Source organism: Monodelphis domestica, chromosome 3 (assembly GCF_027887165.1).
Source record: "Monodelphis domestica isolate mMonDom1 chromosome 3, mMonDom1.pri, whole genome shotgun sequence".
Taxonomy (NCBI): Eukaryota; Metazoa; Chordata; class Mammalia; order Didelphimorphia; family Didelphidae; genus Monodelphis; species Monodelphis domestica.
The window spans coordinates 2983601-3006044 of record NC_077229.1 but is presented as its reverse complement, the minus strand read 5'-3'; the positions used below and the strand labels follow the sequence as shown (position 1 = coordinate 3006044).

Here is a 22444-nt window from a genome sequence, read left to right as displayed (position 1 = left end):
AGAACCTAAGCCTGGCTCTCAATCCACTGATCTACCCAGCTGCCCCCTGTATTGGAATTTTTAAAAAGAATATCATGAAAATTCCAGTATCTGTATAAGATGGGAAATAGGAAGAGAATTTTACAAGCATTCTTGCCCATTTCTTTAGAAAAGTATGATGAAGTCTATGTATGAGACACCTTTTAAAGCTTGTGAAATGTCATGTTTTTGTTTAAATTGTATTTACTAGAAGGATTTTCTTTTAGTGAAAAGAGGCACTGAAAGAAAAGTAATAAGTTCTCTCAAGGAGTTGGGAACTGAAGAAAATCTTCTATACCTTGGATAAATGCAAAAAGAGTACAAATTCTAACATTTGATCTCAGATACTAGAATAAAAAAATAAGGATGAAAGCTATCATGAATGACATTACATAATTCTTACAGAGAAGCTAAATGATGAAATAATAGGAATATTTAGTCTACATGCACCCAGTGATGTAATACCTATGAAGAGAGGATTGACTATATAGATAATGAAAATGAAAGGAAAAAGATTGAAAGTGAATTGTCTACTACTGTGGACAGAGCATGCCCAGTCAACCTTTTTATGGTGTTTTAATTACAAACAGGAGGAAGAAAAGTACTAGAGGGAAAGAGAGAGAGAGAGGGAAAAGGGAGGGAAAGAAATAGGGCTTAAATACCAAGGCCCAAGGCCCTCGATAGCTGAGGCAAAGTCCATATTACTCACATGACCAAAATGGAGAACAATCTGTGGACTCCTCCACTCCAAGCACCAGGCTCCAACAACCCCCTCACCTCTCCTCCCAGGAAGTCCTGAGAACTCCTGAGTGTCCTCTACCTCACTTCCTGTGTCTCACATGTGCCAATGGTGGCTCTAGCTTGAACTAGGACTTCCCAGAGGTCTGTCCTTTTTGCACATGTCTGTTGAAGGAGATATTCTCAAATAATTAAATCTTGAGTTTTCCTGCATCCCTTTCTAATCTTGTTACCCTGAGTAGGGTGGAGATTGTAGTTTCTTCTGACCTGATTCTGTTATTCTAAATATCTCTATTGTTATTGATCAGGAAATAGCTAAATCCCATTTTCTAAAAAATTGTCTGAATAGGGTCCAGTAGTTTTGAAATTCACATAAGGCAATCTTGTTACATCTCCCTCATGGATTGCCTTTGCCATCCAACAAGGCCGACTTCCAAATGTTCCCATGGCCTCCAGAACTACCTCATGGCTTACTCCTACCTCCTGCCTCACCTTCTGAGCTCAGAACTTGGCCTCATATTTCACTGAACAAAAGCTGGACCTCTCTGAAGAGTACTCTTATCCTCCACCTCTCATCCAGCTCAGCTGCCTTCTTTTCCTCTCTGGACTCAGGATCATAGGAAATAGTCATTCTTCTCCTGGCCAACGAAAATCTCTTTCCATGGGCAAGGAAGTCCATCCCTTCCCTCATCTAAAACCAACTATTCCTCCCTGCAGGGTGCCCATTATTCTTTCATCTTCAGCCTTTACCACAATTAAGGAGCTAATGACTCTTACTCCGGGAAACAATAAAGCATTTCTCCCTAAAGCTCCAAACACTCTCACTTGATCTCTTCCTCCCCATGAGGTACTGTCCAACTTCTGTCCACGGGTTCATAGCTAAACTCTTAGTCATGGCCATTTGCAGTGAGTTGTGCTGATGCTTCTCTTTTATTTACTTGACTATATTTTCCTCCAGAATCCTCAGTCTGGCTCTCTTGAAAACCCAGGGCACCTCCCCCCATTTGACCTCTCTAGTGTTCCTTACCTTCAGAGTCTTCCCTCTCATGATTAGCTGCCCTGGACCTGGGCTCTAGAGGGTTTCTACAGATCTGTTGGCATGCTCATAGAGGGTGAGTTCCAGGAGAGCAGGGGATGTTCCCTGGAGTCTTTTATGTCCCCCATAACTTACCCCAGGACCCAGCACAGAGCAAGCCCTCATACATGTTTCTGGATACTAATGAGGCTAGAGAGGATAAGCTCCGTCCTTCTGGAACCTGCAGAAGACTTCAAGGCCCTTCAGTCCCAAACACTGACTTCTTGAAAGGATCACAGACTGATCCCCTGAAGGGAGCTAATAGGAAATGGAATCCAATTACATCATGTTACAGACAGGGAAACAGGCTCAGGGGTTCATGGACTTGCCCAGGGAGTCCCTGCTAAATCCTCTGAAAAAGAATTCCAAGTCGGGTCCTCCTGCCCACCAAAATAGCCCTGGCATCACACAGAAGCCTCTGGTCACCATGGCTCTTCCACACTTCTTTCCCCCTCTCTCACCTGGGTACCAGATCCTCAGACCTTCTTGGTCCAGCATCCATGGGACATCCATCTGCTCCAAATAAGAGATCACTTTTTCTGGGAGAGCTAAAAGCCCTGGGAATGGGGAACAGTCAGGGAGGAGAACTGAGAGAAGCATGTCACTGAGTTATCTTGTAAAGTTATAAAGTACAATGACTCCACTCAGAGACTTTCAATGGGGTTTCCACCAGAGTCTGCCCTCCCCCCTCAGTGAATGTAATGCAAGTGCCTAGAACAGGATGGGCCTGCTCCCCCTGCTATGGGACCTGGAATGAGCAACAGCTCCTCCCCATCCCCCATTCTGTTCTGGTCCATTCTGGGAGAAACTCCTAAACTCCCAAACTGGATCAGAGGACCTTAAGGAATTGGCTTCTGTTCCATTACCCACCATTCACCTCCCTCTCCAAGACCTCTCTGAGCCTCATGGACTCTTATCTCCTGGTGCTCTGCCTCTGCTGGGAAACTCAACAATCCTCATTGGGCCCAATGTTGTCTCTTAGCCAGTCCATTAATCCTGATAATCACAGAGGAGGGAAAGCAGAGCATGCAAAAGCCCTGGAGGATGGTTTACTCAGCATTTAGGGTGGGGAAAATAAGGGGGAACAAGGTTGGGTAACCAATCTGGAAACTGAAATTTTGGTTCTGGGGCATTTTCTTTAGAGAAGACTGAATTGAGTCCATAGTTTTCGATTATGTGCAAATGAGAGGCAGGTAGAAGGGGAATGGCCTGGGGAGAGAGCTTAGAGGCAGGAAGGCCTCCATTTAAATCTGGCCACAAACCACTCCTAAGAAGGTCCCTAAGAACAAGCCACTTAATCCACTCTATTTCCTCATCTGTAAAATGGTGATAATACTCTCACTGAATTAGGAAGATGAAGGTGAGGAAGAAGTGCCAGAATATTACAGAGAAAATCGTTGGCAGAGCCCCAGGCCTAGAGCATGTAGTTATAAACACTTCATCCCGTCCCACTCTTCCTCACGGGCTGTGATAGAGGATTAGGACAATAGGAAGGAAGACTAAGGATAAACCATCTCTCCTGGGGAAACCAAGTAGCTCTGAGGTATGACGTTATGCTGGTTAAAGAGAAAAAGATCCCCAATAGTAGATCCACCTTAGAGGGAAAGATGGTGGAAGGAAAACCCTCCTGAACACTTTTCCCAGATGGGTTTGGAAGACCCAATTCCGTGTCAAGGAGAGGGAAGACAGAATGAGGCAGAGTCCTGAGTAGGCCATTATAAACACTTCATCCCTTTTCTCCCTTCCTCACTGGCTCAGCTGGAGGCTTAGGGCAATAGAAAAGAAGACTAAGGACTAACCATCTCTCCTGGGGACACTGAGGAGCTGTGAGCTACGAGTTTATGCTGGTTGAAGAGAAAAAAATCTCTAATACAGGGGAAGAGGGTGGGAGGAAAACCCACCTAAACATTTTTCCCAGATGGGTTTAGGAGACCCAATTCAGGGCCAGGAAGAAGTGAAACAGAATCAGCTCTGAGATTATGTCCACCTCTGAGATCCTCCAACAAGAATTTGATCTTGGACTTCAGGAGCATCAAAGGGAGCCGCCAATGTTCCATTAAACAATGCAAAGTCCTTTTATAGGAAAACCAGGCAGGAGGAGGGCCCTGGCTCTGGGACTCAGTATACTGGCCCTCATCCCTTCCTCATGACTGAAAACTGCTCCCAACCCTGCCTGCTGCTCAGGATGACATTCCCTTGGATGGCAGATTTGGGCACCAGGGAGAGGCTCCTTACCCACAGAGAGCAGGTTCCGGGTATTCTCCAGCATCACCTCCTTGTACAGCCCCTTCTGGGGAGGGGAAAGGAGGCACCACTCCTCCCGAGTGAAATCCACAGCCACATCCTTGAACGTCACCACCTCCTGGAGGAACACAAGGCAGAGCACAGAGAGCTGAAAGTCACATCACAATGAAGAGCCCACGTCTGGTCAGTTACAGGAGGAAACTGACCCACAGAGAAGGGAGGGGCCCAAAGGTCCCGCCCTTTGTCAGTGTAAGAGCCAGAACTAGATGCTGAGACTTCAAGAGCCCAATGGAGGCTGGAGAAGAGCAGCTCTAGGATGCTCTGGTGGAAAGCCGGAACCTCCAGTGCAGCTGGGATCCGGATTCTATTTACCGGTAACTGCCTGAGTCCTGCATCTCTGCCTCCTGACTCAGCAGTGTACTCACCCAGCATAACAGGGGAAGTGCAGAATCCACCTCTTGGGATTTTCATCACCGTTCTAGCCTCATTTCAAGCCATTCATTGGGCTTGGAATATTCAGGCGAGTCCCAGGGAGTCAGCTCTAGTCTTTCCTCACCCTCAACCTATCTCAGACATTTCTGGTTTGCTGCCCAGTCAGGGCCCTGACCTTGCACTGGACTCACACAAAAATCTCTTCTTAGTGTGGGGAGAGAAGGAGGGCTGGGGCACTGCTGGCCCCTTATTACTGATTATTCCACTCAGTCACAGTGTCCCTGATTATCCCAGCTCTATAATCACTTGTGACCCTCTATCCAGACATCACTTACCCTATCTGCTCTTTGTTCTATACTCCCCCAAACCCATCAGAGATCTAACCTTCTGCCAAGGGCTTGGAGCATTAACAGAGGGGAGCCTTTGAGCCCTATCATTGAAAGGGAGCATTCCTCTACGTCTCTTACTTGGAGAGCTGCCTCAGTTTACCCTTTGGTGAAATTTCACTCCCAACACCTGCAAATGGGAGCTTCCCAATGCTGGACAGAATAGTAGATGTTCACTAGTAAAGAGGCGTCTGTAGTTTTAAGGAAGAGACCCCGAAGGGAAGAGATCATTTGTCTCTTGAACACCCTGAGCAGCAGAAGTGCAGGAGGACTGAATAACTGAAGACCACAGTAGTAGCAGAACGTTAGAGAGAGCAGAAAGAGGCTTCTTTGAAAAACAATAGACAAGGAGAAAGGGAGGAAGGAGGAAACACGGGAGGGCTAAAGGTGAAGTTGAAGACAGAGGGGATCATGGAAAGAATGTTCTGTCGTCCCATCCACTCCAGGAGGATGCTTCTTGTGTTGGACTGTAGAAGCACAGGGGAGAAGAGGAGGTAGATACAGAGAAGACAGGGATACACGAGGGTATCTCAAGGACCAGAAACTATCATTTCCGTTCTCTCTCCTACAGCATCTGTTCTGCCCTTCTGGAGATTCCCCAAGAAGCAAAAGACAGTCTTTCCTCACCCAGAGCTGACAGTTCAGTGGGGGAAGGAGACAATACAAAGACACATGGACACAAAGTAAGCTCTGTCTAGGAGAAATAGGAAAGAACGGAAAGAATGAAGGCACTCTGACTAAGAGGAACGAGGGAAGGTTTCCTGTAGAAAGATTTTAATCTTTAGTTGGGACTTTCAGGAAGTTTAAAGGGGTCAGTGATCTGAAATGTGGAGGGAAAATATTCCAGACATTAGGCAAAGCCAATGAAAATGCCTAGAACTAGACACAGCCAGATCAAATGGTGGAGAGAGTCCCAGATCTGGAGTTAGGAAGACCTGGGTTGAACTATGACTTCACTTGCTTTCTAGCCATGGGATCCTAGGTAAATCAACTAACTCTGACTGCCCAGGCCTCATCACTAATTTATCTTAGAACTGATCCTGAGATGGAAGGTAAGCGTTTTAAAAACAAACAAACAAAAAATTTCTATTTGGAAGCATCTAGGTGACTCTGTGAAATGAGAACTAGAACTTCAAACGGAAGGTCCTGGGTTCAAATATGACCTCTGAGACTTCCTACCTATGTAACCCTCGGTTAGCCACTTACCCCTAACTGCCACTTACCCATCTTCTGCCGCCACAACAGATGCTTACAATCAACTCTAAGAAAGAAAGTAAAGGATATTTTTAAAAGTCTACAGCTGAAGGGATCCAGGAGGCCAGGTTCCCTAGATCTAAGAATACAGACTGGGGAATAATGAATGAAAAGACAGAAAAGAGGGATTTGAACACTAAACAGAATATTTTATATCTGATCCTGGAATAGGGAGTCACTGAGGTTCATGGAGTAGGGGAGTCACATGATCAGAACTGATCTGTAGGAAAAACACTCTGCTGGGAGAATAGAGGTTTTGGAGTGGGAAGAGCCTTGAGGGGGACAGACCCAGCAGCAGCTTGTCCTAATAGTCTAGGAGGGAGGTGATGTGGGCCGCCACCAGAAGGATGTCAGTGACACAGGACAAAAGGGGGCATATTGGAGACATTTTGCAAAGGTGAAAATGACAAGTCTTGGCACATATGGGATATGTGTGTAAGGGGCAGTAAGGAGTCAAGGGGGCTCCCTGGTTTTCAGTCTGAGGGACAAGGAGGATATAGCTATAGTGAAGGTGGGTGTTCAGTCTAGGTAAGAGAAAACAATGGGCTTGGGATACACTTTGCTCAAGATAGCTCCTGGTCACTTAGAGTGAAATCCCTGGAAGGAAATTTGAGATGAAAAACTAGAGGTCAGCACAGAGATTGGTGCAGAAAATGCAGATCTGAGACTGCTTGCATTCCTAGAAGCTGATGAGATCACCAAGTAAAGAAGTCTAAAGGGAGAAGAGTACAGGGCCTAAGACAGGGCTAGAGGAAATCCCTCCCCATAACCCTAGCGTGACAAGATCTAGAGGAATGTAAGGATAATTTTAGGGTTGTGACCTCATCTAAATTAATTTGGTCACCAGGGAATATCCCAAATAAAATTCCCAAGTCAGTTTGGACATTTATGGCAGTTTAATTAATATAGAGGGAAGTAATTAAGGAGAAGAGAGGGAAAGAGGATAGGATTCCTCCCACCTGGCCTGTGCCAGGAGGAGTTCAAAGTCCTCCTCCACCAAGTCTCTGAAGAAGATTAGAGGCTTTCTAAGAGGATGATGTTTGGAAGGTAAAGGAGAAAGAATCAGCCTAAACTCCGAGAGCTGAGAGAAGACGACTCACCTGAACTAGGTTACTAGGCTTCTTCCAGTATGGTATCAAGGAAAACACACACTAAACCCGGACAATAGCAGCAGCCTCACCAAAATGCCAAGACACTCAGCATGCTGCCCCCAGCTACCTCTCCGCTGTCAAAGGGCCCAGAGAGAGGAAGAGATGCGAAATATATAGAAGGTTTTTACATCAGTTTCCTACATCTCACATGTAGCAATGGTAGCTAAAGCTTGACTTAGGACAGCCCAGAAGTCTTTCAGTTGTTTCTGATTTGTCATTTGCTAGCACATGTCTATCATAGGCCATCCTCCTAAATACTTAATCCTTAAGTATGGGTGTAGACATTCCTGTTTTTGTTAGACTAATTAGGGTGAAGCAATCTAAAGTTCACAGAAGGAGTCAGAAAAGAAGACAATCACAGGTCTGAAAGGTAGGAGCTAAACCAGGACAGAGAGAGCCATGCCCTAAAACCCTAGAGGGAGGAGAATATGTCCGAGGAGAGATGGGGCCAAAAGCATCAAAGGCTGCAGACAGGGCTGGGAGAAGGAGGACTGAAAAGGTGGTCTTGATCATCTCAGAAAGAGAAGAGAATACAGGGGAAGAGGTACAGAGGAGAAGGCAAAGGCTGAGAAGTTGGAGAAAGGATGGAGGCCCTAACTTGATGTGGAAGGGGATTCCAGTGATGAATATTCTTATGGATAAAGGCAGATGAGGGCTCATGCTGAGATCAGAAAGACTTCGTGCCTGTAGTGAACTTGGCCTGGAGGCATGGTGGGCTGCAACTTGTAGTGGGGGTGGAGGTGTCTAGGGTGGCACATGGAGGACTGGGATAGCTTTCACCCAGGGACCAGATTTCCAGGTAAATATAGAAAATGAAGAGATTAACTTGACAAGTGAAAGATGAAATGCCTGAGGAATCAAAGCACTGTTCTTCTGAGAACATCAATTTATTAAAGCAATGTATGCCAACTGCCTAACCAAGACCTAGCTGAGGGTCTCTAAACAGCAGATATAGGCAGCCCAGTTTCACAGTCAGGCAGGAAGAGGTTCAAATACTGTAACTCAGCTTTCTCCCCATTGAATAGACTTTCTTTCCCAGACAGAATTTGGATGAGGCACACAATAGAACATAAGGGAACCAAGCCAGATCCAGCTCTGAGTCACAAGGTGGAGAATGTTTCCACAATTCACCATCATTGCCCAAAGCCCTTAATTCCTTCCCAATAGGGAAACAGCTCAGTATATGGCACAAAAGTTGGCTTGTCCCAGCTTCTTCACATACCTCACAGGAAATGTTGAGACCATGCTTTATGGGAATGCTGAGGAACAGAGATTTTCTGGAAACAGTAGTCATGTCAGCCTCAGCATTTCTCCTCAGAGAGGGGGAGCTCTTCACTTTACTCCCCATAAATTTCCCTATTAAAATCTCACAGAAGCAGCCTTGGATTGAACAGAATTCTTAAGAGTATCAAATCCAAAAATATAATCCAGTAGAAAAAAATGTAATTTTGCACCTCATGACATGAGGAAGAGGCTATCTGACAGGACTGGATAAAATCATAACAAAATTCATTTGGGAAAAACAAAAGATCAACCATATCAAAGAAAAGGATGAAAAGAAGCCAGCAAAACTGGGGAGTAGTACTGCCAGACCTCAGACCAGATCACAAGTCAGCAGTCACCCTAAACCTGGGCGACTGGTAAGATAAGGAGATAAAGCAATGGAACATACTAAAGAAAATATCTCCATTCTAGTTGCAAATAAGCAATTTGAGAGAAAATTCCTTATTTGGTAAAAACTGCTAAGAAAATTGGAATGCAGACTAGATGGAAATGAGGCTACACCACAGTCTATTAGATATGGTTTAAGGAAATGTGAGCTAAATATTAAAGATCACACTATTAGAATATAGGAGACAAAGAGTGTAATATTGTGGAGATATTTCTAGTTGTGATAAATGAGATACTCTGGTGTGACTAGAGAGATACTAGGGGAAACCTCAGAATGCCTAGTTGTAATAGGGAGAAACTACTAGGGGAAACTTCAAGGTGCTTATCAATTCCCTGGATGGCTAACTGATAAATATTTTTTCTACCCTCCTACACAGTCAATATCTCCCTTTACCACCCTCTTCTGAAACCTTTAGCTTTGCCCCTTTCCCCCTCCTTCCCTGAGTGGACTATGAGGTTTATGAGGAAAATCTCTTCCTTTCTCAAGTAAAAGGGTTTATTGGGAACAACAGGACAAGGATGGATGATGAGGTGAGAGGGATGGGGTTATCCCTAGTCTATAATGAGAATTAGAAGGAATTAGGAGGATTTCGGGAAATGTCAGTCGTCAGAGCAGTGACAAAAATGTCTGTCAGGGAGATGTGGACAATTGATTTTCTTCCCAATTCATCTCCTGGCGAGGGTCCAACTTTTTTTCCTGTTCGCAAATGGAATGTTCACCTTGATTGACAGATGATGTCCCCAGCTGTCTGTCTTAACTGCATAAAAATTCTCTCTTCCTTCATGCCTCTTCCACATTGCTCCCTTTTTAAAAAAGAAATTCACATCTGCAAATTTCAATGATACTCACCTTTTATATAACTCTATCTATTCTTAACTCAGTACTATCTTAAACATTCCTTTACTTAAATATACGTTCTCAAAATAACAAAATCCTAACCAATCTTAGCTATTCTGTCTACCTAGTGCTAAGCTAAGAATGGATATAAGAAAATGGTTTAGGTAAGGATTTACATGAACATAGTTTTTACATAACAAATCCTGTAACAATTTTTCAAATCATTCCAACAATTTCACTCAAATTAAGAATATACCATTGTCCTATTTCCTAATATCTATAAATTTAACCAAGAAAATTCCTACCACTAACAAATATTAACTTACAATAACAATGTAATCTAACTTCTTTACTGAAGTACTTCTATGTCTGTCTCCACTTCCCAAAGACTTGAACAAATTCACTAAAGTGTGATTAATGTTAATAACTAGAATATTAATAAATTACTCTCATATAGTTAGCTTGTTACTAAATTACTCTTCACATAGGGTCACAAATTTACATATGTAAGTCCTTCTAGATTTTTTTGCAAACTCATGCAGATAAGAAAATTCTTAGTCTGTTTGAATTTTCCACAGAAACTTTTATCAGTGTCTTTTTGTTATGCAATTATGCATGTTGTATACTTACCCATTCCATGAGATATCTTTCTAAAGTGTAATTCTATGTAGCATGTGCATGCATATATGTGATGTTAATGTGTATAATGCATTCTTACATATCCTCATGATTAAAAGTTCAAAAATTTGAAACTCCTTCCACGTCCTTTGATATTGTTTCAATAAATCCTTTCTTTGTCTTTGGTCCTCTGTCTGGTCAGCATGCTTCCCTTCTATCTCCTTTCACTTTTGATTGAAGACTTGTGTTCTTCAAATCAGGATCACCTCCATTACTTTGAATGGGATGATTATGTTCAAACGTAATTTCAGCTTCATTTTCAGTTAATTTTGTCTTATCTAAATCACTCATTTCTGGATGGAAGCTTTCAGCTTCTGGATTCAAATTCGATGTTTTTTCAAAGGGTACCTTTGCCATAAAGCTATTTCCAGAATTAACTAAGTTTGGTGAGGGGTCATCTCTGAATGGTTTTAAAGCATTGTCATCTTTAGCAACACTAACCTTTAGGGAATTGAGATTATGTGTCTCTGTATCTGTCACTAACTCCTGCTTGAGTTTCTTGTGACATTGTCCTTTTCTTTTGCACAATTCAATCCCATTATCAAATCTGGAAAAAGTTCTCAAAAAATTATTTTATTTCATTGACACTCTCTTCCTGTTTGGTTACTATGCAGCTTTTCTGTAAGTCTCTTATCTCGTTTGCGATTTGTGATGTAATTTCTATCTCTCTCACTTCTTTCTGCCTTTCTCTTGCTTTACTGCAAATACCTTTCACTCACAGATTCACTTTCCTGCACTGAATTTTCACCATTTCCCAACTTGTTTCTATTATTTTTAACTGCAGGTCGATTCTCACTATTTCTTCTATCTCCATTTGTCACACAAAATACCTTAAAAGCTATAACTCTTTCCTGACCATATCCGAGAACTTAGGTTTCGCTCCAGTTTTTATAGTCTGTTAAATCTAACAGAAATCCAGAGCTTGCTTTGAGGACTTTAACATGTAGTGAGAACAAGAGGACTTTTCCTACCTAGTTTGTGTATTTTGTGTTTGATGTTATTAATCCCATGTTTCTTCTTTAAAAAGCAATTTTTAATCAAGTAGCCTTTCTTGTGGCAAAAGAAACCTTCCCTAGTTTCTCCCTACACAGATTTTTATCTGTAACCAGGTTTCTTGTAACTAGATGTTGTGTAAGTCTTAACCGTGTTTAGATTCTTTTTTTTTTTTTTAGTTTTTAAAACATTATTTTATTTGGTCATTTTCATACATTGTTCATTGGAAACAGATCATTTTCTTTTCCTCCCTCCTCCCCTGCCACCCCTTCCCGAGCCAATGGGCGATTCGTCTGGGTATCACATGTGTCCTTGCTCTGAACCCATTTCTGTGTTGTTGGTATTTGCATTAGGACACTCATTTAGAGTCTCTCCTCAATCATGTCCCCTCAACCTCTGTAGTCAGGCAGTTGCTTTTCCTCGGTGATTTTACTCCTTCGGTTTGTCCTCAGCTTGAGGATAGTTTTTTTTTCCCCCCTCATAGATCCCTGCAGATTGTTCAGGGACATTGTAAAGCCATTACTGGAGAAGTCCATTACGTTCTCTTGTACCACAGTGTATCCGTCTCTGTGTACAATGTTCTCCTGGTTCTGCTCCTTTCGCTCTCCATCACTTCCTGGAGTTGTTCCAGTCTCCATGGAATTCCTCCACTTTATTATTCCTTTTAGCACAATAGTATTCCATCACCAACATATACCACAATTTGTTCAGCCATTCCCCAATTGAAGGGCATCCCCCCGTTTTCCAATTTTTGGCCACCACAAAGAGCGCAGCTATGAATATTCTTGTACAAGTCTTTTTCCTTATTATCTCTTTGGGGTACAAACCCAGCAGTGCTATGGCTGGATCAAAGGGCAGACAGTCTTTTATCACCCTTTGGGCATAGTTCCAAATTGCCCTCCAGAATGGTTGGATCAATTCACAACTCCACCAGCAATGCATTAATGTCCGGATTTTGCCACATCCCCTCCAGCATTCACTACTTTCCTTTGCTATCATGTTGACCAATCTACTAGGTGTGAGGTGATACCTCAGAGTTGTTTTGATTTGCATCCCTCTGATTATAAGAGATTTAGAACACTTTTTCGTGGGCTTATTAATAGTTTCTTTATCTGAGAACTGCCTATCCATGTCCCTTGCCCATTTTTCAATTGGAGAATGGCTTGATTTTTTGTACAACTGATATAGCTCTTTATAAATTTGAGTAATTAGACCTTTGTCAGAGGTTTTTGTTATGAAGACTGTTTCCCAATTTGTTGCTTCCCTTCTAATTTTAGTTACATTGGTTTTGTTTGTACAAAAACTTTTTAATTTGATGTAGTCAAAACTATTTATTTTGCATTTTGTGACTTTTTCCAAGTCTTGCTTGGTTTTAAAATCTTTCCCTTCCCAAAGGTCTGACATGTATACTATTCTGTGTTCACCTAATTTACTTATAGTTTCCTTCTTTATATTCAAGTCATTCACCCATTCTGGGTTTATCTTGGTGTAGGGTGTGAGGTGTTGATCCAAACCTAATGTCTCCCACACTGTCTTCCAGTTTTCCCAGCAGTTTTTGTCAAATACTGCATTTTTGTCCCAAAAGCTGGGGCCTTTGGGTTTGTCATAGACTGTCTTGCTGAGGACATTTACCAAGTCTATTCCACTGATCCTCCTTTCTGTCTCTTAGCCAGTACCAAATTGTTTTGATGACCACTGCTTTGTAATATAGTTTGAGATCTGGGACTGCAAGGCCACCTTCCTTTGTGTTTTTTTTCATTATTTCCCAGGCTATCCTTGATCCTTTATTCTTCCAAATGAACTTTGTTATGGTTTTCTCTAATTCAGCAAAATAGTTTTATGACAGTTCAATGCGTATGGCACTAAATAGATAGATAAGTTTGGGTAGGATGGTCATTTTTATTATGTTAGCTCATCCCACCCATAAGCAATGTTTTTCTAATTGTTTAGATCTACTGTTAATTGTGTGGAGAGTGTTTTGTCGTTGTGTTCATATACCGCCAGTGTTTGTCTTGGCAGATAGATTCCTAAGTGTTTTATATTGTCTCGGGTGACTTTAAATAGAATTTCTCTTTCTAATTCTTGCTGCTGAACTGGGTTGGAAATATATAGAAATGCTGATGACTTATGTGGGTTTATTTTGTATTCTGCAACTTTGCTAAAGTTGTTGATTATTTCGATGAGCTTTTTGGTTGATTCCCTAGGATTCTTTAAGTAAATCATCATATCATCCACAAAGAGTGACAGCTTGGTCTCCTCATTGCCAATTTTAATACCTTCAATTTCTTTTTCTTCTCTAATTGCTACTACTAGTGTTTCTAGTACAATATTAAATAATAAAGGTGATAATGGCCATCCTTGTTTGACTCCTCATCTTATTGGGAAGGCTTACGAGTTTTTCCCCATTGCAGATGATGTTGGCTGATGGTTTTAGATATATACTGTTTATTATTTTTAGGAACGACCCTTCTATTCCTATACTTTCTAGTGTTTTCAATAGGAATGGGTGTTGTATTTTGTCAGTCTTTTTCTGCATCTATTGAGATAATCATGTGATTTTTGTTGGTTTGCTTGTTAATATGATAAATTATGTGTATGGTTTTCCTAATATTGAACCATCCTTGCATTCTTGTTATGAATTCTGCCTGATCGTAGTGGATAACCCTTGTGATGACTTGCTGGAGTCTTTTTGCTAGTATCCTATTTAAGATTTTTGCATCTATATTCATTACGGAGATTGGCCCATAGTTTTCTTTCTCTGTTTTTAACCTGCCTGGCTTTGGGATCAGTCCCATGTTTGTGTTGTGAATAGAATTTGGTAGAAACTCTTCTTGGCTTATTCTGTCAAATAGTTTGTATAGTATTGGGGTTAGCTGTTCTTTGAATGTTTGATAGAATTCATTTGTGAATCCGTCTGGACCAGGGAATTTTTTCTTAGTCAGTTCTTTGATGGCTTGTTCAATTTCTTTTTCTGATATGGGGTTGTTTAGGTAATTTATTTCTTCTTTTGGTCTAGACAATTTATATTTTTGTTACGTGTTCATCCATATCACTTAGATTGCCATATTTTTTGCCACATAATTGGGCATAGTAGGCATCCCATAGGTTTTGAGAGGATGTCATTTTTTTCAATGAAGTTATTGTTTCTACAATTTGTTCTTTAACTAGCTGGTTTTGGAAAATCATATTGTTTAATTTCCAATTAATTTTTGATTTATCTATCCATGTACCCTTACTAATTATTATTTTTATTGCATTATGGTCTGAGAAGGTTGCATTTATTATTTCTGCCCTTTTGCACTTGTTTGCAATGATTTTGTGCCCTAGTACATGGTCAATTTTTGTGAACGTACCATGTGATGCTGAAAAGATGTATTCCTTTTTGTCCCTTTTTATTTTTCCCCATATGTCTACTAACTCTAATTTTTCTAAGATTTCATTTGCTTCTCTCACCTCTTTCTTATTTAATTTTTTATTTGACTTATCTAGTTCGTATAGGGGAAGGTTCAGATCTCCCACTAGTATCGTTTTACTATCTATTTCATCCTTGAGCTCCTCTAGTTTCTCCTTTAAAAATTTGGATGCTCTGCCAATTGGTGCATACATATTGAGTACAGATATTTCCTTGTTGTTTAAGAATAATCAGACTACCAGAAGACCACAACAAAAGGAAAAGCCTGGACATAATACCAGAGGAAATTATCCAGGAAAACTGTCCCGATATCCTAGAACAAGAGGCACTGAAGGACCGATAGGCATGGAATACGATATTCGGAAAGCAAGGGAACTAGGCCTACAACCAAGAATAAAATACCCATCAAAACTGACTATATTGTTACAGGGGAAAGTATGGTCATTCAACACAATAGAAGAGTTCCAAGCATTCATAAATAAAAGACCAGAACTGAACAGAAAATTTGATGTCCAACCACAGAACAGGAAAAAAACAAACAAAACAACAACAAATTTTTTTAAGAGACTCAATAAGTTAAATGATATGTATCCCTATAAGAAAATAGATGGGTAATTGGTAACTCTTAAAAACTGTTGCTATCACCTGAGCAGCTAGAAGAATTACACTTAGAGGGAACAGTGACAAACTGTATAGGATGAAAGGACAAGACATAAATAGGTATACAGATATATGCATGCATTATATATATATATACATGTGTGTATATATATATATTTATATATACACACACGACTAGAGCTAAAAAAAAGAGGTTATGACTAAAAGAAATGGGAAAAGAAACAAATGGGGGTAAATTTATATGTCACAAAGAAGCTCATGGTGGGAGGGGGGGAAACATCGATACACTGGAAGGGTAAAGAGGTTGGAGATAGGAAATACTCAACTCTTACGTACTTTGAAACTGACCTAAAGAGGGAAGAACAATCCAATCCATTGGGGAAGAGAATAGATTTGAGCCCTATAAGAGAGTAGAAGGGTAAAAAATGGACTGGTGGGGAGGGAAGCAGTACAAGGGAGATGGGGGGGGGGGATTTTAAAAAGACTACAGGGGAAAATAAGGGAGGGAATAAAAAGGGAGGGGGGGGTAGAAAGGGAAGTAAAATAAGGGGGGGAACTAGGGAGACTGACTATAAACAAACATTGGTGTAGAAGGAAATAGTAAAAGAAGAAAAGGCAGGACCAGGAGTAGAAATCAAAATACTGAGAAATACACAGCTAGTAATCATAACTCTGAATGTGAATGGAATGAACTCACCCATAAAACGCAAGCGAATAGCAGAGTGGATTAGAATCCAAAACCCTACCATATGCTGTCTGCAAGAAACACACATGAGGAAGGTAGATACGCATAGGGTGAAAGAGGATGGAGTCAAATCTTTTGGGCATCAAATGATAAAAAGAAGGCAGGAGTAGCAATTATGATATCAGACAAAGCCAAAGTAAAAATAAATCTAGTTAAAAGAGATAGGGAAGATAATTACATCCTGATAAAAGGCAGTATAGACACCATGTTTAGATTCTTGATTTCTTCTATTTCCTTATATTTAAGATGTTTCTAAGTCATTTCTAATTTTTCTTTTAGGTCCTGGACTTGTTTGTTTTGCTCTGAATTACTATAATGTAAGTAAGTTACTGTCTCATGCAATTCTATCAGGCCAACTGAGTCATACTTAGGGAAAAAGTGCATCAAGGAATTTTTTTAATTAGGTGTGCAACCCCTTAGAAATTGCCTATGGACATAGCTTGCAGACTCTTCACTATTAGCTTCTTTCCCCAAAATTGAATCTGCCATCTCTGACAGACAGTCAATGTATGTGGCAGGATGTTCCCCTTTATTCTGCAAGATCTTATGGAACCGAGCCCATTCATTTAAGTTTTGAACAGCATTGTTTTATGGCCTGTAGCAAGTCTTCCCTGCATTTTCTTAGGTAAGACATGCTGGTAGGGTTAGCAAAATCCAGATCTTCCCTCAGCTACTTAGTTGGTCTGCTAGTTAAATTGCTATCAGATCTTGTCTTCTACAGGAAGGATCTCCTTTGTTCGTGGGGGCTAAATAACTCCGAAAGGAGAAACTCCACATCCTCAAAATCAGGATCCAAGATCCTAAAAGCTCGTTTCAATTCCTTTTGAGATTTGGAAGGAATTTCTACAAATTTTGGGAAACGTCTTTTTATGCATTCAAGTTCCTGTGAGGTGCATTGCCAATGGACCTTAGACTGCAGTATACCAGCCGTTGATAACAAATTAGTGACTTCTTTTAAAGGACAGATTTTCTCAGGTTGACCAGCAGACATAGTGTCCATGTCACCTTCATTTCCCTTATCAGTGACTGTAGCTGTCTTTTCTTTAGAGACACTGTCAGCCTGTTCATTGTCCTTGTCGATAAATCGATCTAGCCCTTTTTCCTTAATCAATTCCTCAAACACATTCTTAATCATGCTTTCTAGGTTGTTATTAATAGCCAGTATCTTTTCTGCCTTCAGGGGAAACACAAATCTAAAGATCTTCTTTACCTGGGTCAGAGTCTGAAGGACAGCCATAAGGAGCACATACATTTGAGCCAGTATTTGCCAGAGTACCAGTTCAGTTTGGAATGGCAACTGCAAAATAGACATCTTTATGTTGCCTATATAATCAGTAGATTCCACGATCATGTGGGTCATTCCGTTGTACAGTATGTTATAGACCCAGAAACAAGCAATGACAGCAATCACCACAAATTCACAAACTTCTTTGAACATCTTTTCTCATTTCTACCCTGCCTTTCTAAGGATTGTGAGGTTCAGTAAATCTTCGAGGTGCCAATTGTATTAGAAATCTCTCTTCCTTCATGCCTCTTTCACAACAGCTCATACACATCTCACAGATACAGGGAGATATATGTGGAATAATAATGTATTTTCCCCCCAATTAGAGAGAAAAAAATTTCTAATAATAATGTTTTTAGTTCCAAATAGTCTCCCTCCCCCATTCCCCTTCCCTGAGAGAGCGAACAATCAGACCTAGAGTTTACCTGAGCAATCACATAAAATATTTTTCCTCATTAGTCATTTTGTAGAAGAAATCTCAATCTAAAGAAAATTAAAGTAAGGAAAAAAGGAAACACCTTTTGATTTGAATTCAGAGTCCTGCATCAGTTCTTTCTCTGGAAGCAAATAGTTTTCCTCATCACAAGTCCCTTGGGATTGTCTTACAACACTGAATTGCTGAGAACAACTAAATTATTCACAGCTTCTGATGTGTAATTGGAAATCTGCTACCCTAAAAACTAAAAATTTCCTGGGAGCCCACTGTGAACATTGGATTTAACTATCTCCTGATTGTAACAATGAAGATACTTAAGCTCTTCCTTTATTGTGAAAATTCAATTATAATCATCTGATTGTAACAATGAAGGTACTTAGGTACTTGGCTCTTCCTTTATTAGGAAGATTGAATTGTAATCCACAATCTATTTTTAGATTTTAATCCCCAAAAGGTGGTAACTCAGTATTTGAAGTTTATCTACCCATTTTAACTACAAAAAAGTGTTAACTAATTTCCGGTCAAGATGGCGGCTTAGAGAAAGCTAAAGTTCAGATCTCCGGAAAACCCTTCCTGACCGATCTCAAACTATGGGAATCCTCCTCCTGGACCTGGACCTGGATCAGAAGGTACAGCCCCCCTCAAAAGCCAGAACCCAAGATCACTTGGACCTAAGGGGTAGGAGCGCAGAGTCCAAGGCTCCGGGAAGCCACAGCCCCGCCCCGCTCAGAGAGCAGGGTCATCGGAAACAACAACAACCCTCAGGGCCTTCTATTGAGTCCCAGTGAAAGTCACTGCCCTCTGAGCTCCCCCCGCAGAGAGCAGGATTGTCTGAAACAACAGCAACCCTCAGGGCAGGCAAGACAGCCTCACGGGCTGGATCCTGCTATCCAGGTCTCAGTGAAATTCACTGCCCTCGGAGCTCCGGGAAGCCGCAGCCCATCCCCCCGCAGACCGACGAAATAGCCTCACGGCCAGCTATTCTGAAGGCAACTTCTGGAAAGCAACCCGATCCAGAGAGCCGGGGGAGAGTGTGGCCTCCTGGTCCGACCCTTCCATTCCAGTTCCAGTGAGGCATACTCAACTTAACCCAGGGAAACCTCATAGAACCGACAATCTGCCCAGGACTAAAGCCTATGAATACCAGACACAGATAAGAGCTAATCCTCCACATTCAGAAATGGCAAACTCCACAGAAGCACAGAAGCCCCAAAATACCAAGAAAAATAAGAAGGGGCGACTTTGGGCACATTCTATGGAGCCAAAATACAAAATACAGAGGAGATAGAAGAAGATATACAAGAAAATGCTCCAAAATCTTCCAAAGGAAATGGAAACTCTCCACAAACCCCTGAAGAATTTGAATCAGAAATGACCAAAAAGATGGAAGCCTTCTGGGAAGAAAAGTTGGAAATAATGCAAAAGAAATTCACGCATCTACAAAACCGGTGTGATGAAACTGAAAAGGAAAACCAGGCTTTAAAGGCCAGAATCAGGCAGCTGGAAGACAACGGTCGTGTAAAAGAGCAAGAATTAATAAAGCAAAGCCAAAATACCAAGAAATTAGAAGAGAATATAAAATATCTCACCGACAAGGTGACAGATCTGGAAAATAGAGGGAGAAGAGATAATTTAAGAATAATTGGACTTCCAGAAAAGCCAGAAATAAACACCAAACTCAACATCGTGATACAAGATATAATCAAAGAAAATTGCCCAGAGATTCTAGAACAAGGGGGCAATACAGCCACTGACAGCTCACAGAACACCTTCTACACTAAACCCCCAAAAGACAACTCCCAGGAATGTAATTGCCAAATTCCAAAGCTATCAAACAAAAGAAAAAATCCTACAGGAAGCCAGAAAAAGACAATTTAGATATAAAGGAATGCCAATCAGGGTCACATAAGACCTTGCAAGTTCTACTCTGAATGATCTTAAGGCATGGAACATGATCTTCAGAAAGGCAAGAGAGCTGGGTCTCCAACCAAGAATCGACTACCCAGCAAAACTGACTATATACTTCCAAGGGAAAGTATGGGCATTCAACAAAATAGAAGATTTCCAACTTTTTGCAAAGAAAAGACCAGAGCTCTGTGGAAAGTTTGATACCGAAAATCAAAGAGCAAGGAATACCTGAAAAGGTAAATATTAAGGAAAGGGGGAAAATGTTATCTTCTTCTTTTACTCAAACTCTCTTCTATAAGGACTACATTTCTATCAATCTATGTATACTAATATGTGGGGAAAATGTAATGTATAAATAGGGGGTAAAGAAAGACCAAATAGAATAAGCTTTCTCACACAAAGATTCACATGGGAAGGGGAGGGGAAGAAAACTCCTATAAGAAGGAGAGGAAGAGAGGGTTTTTTTTTTTTACTTAAACCTTAATCTCAGGGAAATCAACTCTGAGAGGGAAAAACATCCAGATCCATTGGGATCTTGAATTCTATCTTACCCAACAAGGGTAGGGAGAAGGGAAAACCAAGGGGGGGGAGGGGGAGAGGGAGAACAAAAAGGGAGGGAAAGAGAGGGGGGAGGGGGAGGGAACAAAAAGGGAGGGACTAAAAAGGGAAACATCAAGGGAGGGGACAAGGGGGACTGATTCAAAGTAAATCACTGGACTAAAAGGTAGAGCTGAAGAAGAAAAGGTTAGAATTAGGGAAGGCTATCAAAATGCCAGGGAGTCCACAAATGACAATCATAACTTTGAACGTGAATGGGATGAACTCACCCATAAAACGTAGACGAATAGCAGAATGGATTAGAATCCAAAACACTACCATATGTTGTCTTCAAGAAACACACATGAGGCGGGTTGACACCCACAAGGTCAGAATTAAAGGATGGAGTAAGACCTTTTCGGCCTCAACTGATAGAAAGAAGGCAGGAGTGGTAATCATGATATCTGATAAAGCCAATGCAAAAATAGACCTGATCAAAACGGATAGGGAAGGTAATTATATTTTGTTAAAAGGGACTCTAGACAATGAGGAAATATCATTAATCAACATGTATGCACCAAATAATATAGCACCCAAATTTCTAATGGAGAAACTAGGAGAATTGAAGGAAGAAATAGAAAATAAAACCATACTAGTGGGAGACTTGAACCAACCACTATCAAATTTAGATAAATCAAACCAAAAACTAAACAAGAAAGAGGTAAAAGAGGTGAATCAAATTTTAGAAAAATTAGAGTTAATAGAAATATGAAGAAAAATAAATAGGGACAAAAAGGAATACACCTTCTTTTCAGCACCACATGGCACATTCACAAAAATTGACCATACACTAGGTCACAGAAACATGGCACTCAAATGCAGAAAAGCAGAAATAATAAATGCAGCCTTCTCAGATCATAAGGCAATAAAAATATTGATCGGTAAGGGTACATGGAGAGCCAAATCAAAAATTGATTGAAAATTAAATAATATGATACTCCAAAATCGGATAGTTTGAGAAGAAATCATAGAAACAATTAATAATTTCATCGAGGAAAATGACAATGGTGAAACATCCTTTCAAACCTTTTGGGATGCAGCCAAAGCGGTAATCAGAGGTAAATTCATATCCCTGAGTGCATATATTAACAAATTAGGGAGGACAGAGATCAAGGAATTGGAAATGCAAATTATAAAACTCGAGAACGAACAAATTAAAAACCCCCAGAAGAAAACCAAACTAGAGATCCTAAAAATTAAGGGAGAAATTAATAAAATCGAAAGTGACAGAACTATTGACCTAATAAATAAGACTAGAAGCTGGTACTTTGAAAAAACAGACAAAATAGACAAAGTACGGGTTAATCTAATTAAAAAAAGGAAAGAAGAAAGGCAAATTAACAGCATCAAGGATGAAAAGGGGGATCTCACCTCCAATGAAAAGAAAATTAAGGCAATCATTAAAAACTACTTTGCCCAACTATATGGCAATAAATATACCAACCTAGGTGATATGGATTGCCTAGACTAACAGAAGAAGAAATAGATTTCTTAGGCTTTAAAACCAAGCAAGACATAGAAAGAATCACAAAATGTAAAATAAATAATTTTGACTACATCAAACTAAAAAGCTTTTGTACAAACAAAGCCAATGTAACTAAAATCAGAAGGGAAACAACAAATTGGGAAAAAATCTTCATAGAAACCTCTGACAAAGGTTTAATTACTCATATTTATAAAGAGCTAAATCAATTGTACACAAAATCAAGCCATTCTCCAATTGATAAATGGGCAAGGGAAATGGATAGGCAGTTCTCAGATAAAGAAATCAAAACTATTAACAAGCACATGAAGAAGTGTTCTACATCTCTTATAATCAGAGAGATGCAAATCAAAACAACTCTGAGGTATCACCTCACACCTAGCAGATTGGCTAACATAACAGCAAAGGAAAGTAATGAATGCTGGAGGGGATGTGGCAAAATAGGGACATTAATTCATTGCTGGTGGAGCTGTGAACTG

The 22444-nt window shown here is 40.6% G+C and overlaps 1 protein-coding gene across 1 annotated transcript in view; it reads right to left on the bottom strand.

Annotated features, from left to right (window-relative positions):
* Positions 1–1952: 1952 nt before the first annotated feature.
* Positions 1953–22444, bottom strand: part of LOC100617437 (zinc finger protein 350-like) — a 41590-nt gene continuing 21098 nt past the window's right edge. The window contains exons 4-6 of the mRNA XM_056820263.1: positions 4067–4193; positions 2293–2388; positions 1953–2089 (exon numbers count right to left, since the gene is read on the bottom strand). Coding sequence (XP_056676241.1) covers positions 2025–2089; positions 2293–2388; positions 4067–4193 — 288 coding nt within the window. The 3' untranslated portion in view covers positions 1953–2024. The remainder of the gene's footprint in view (positions 2090–2292; positions 2389–4066; positions 4194–22444) is intronic.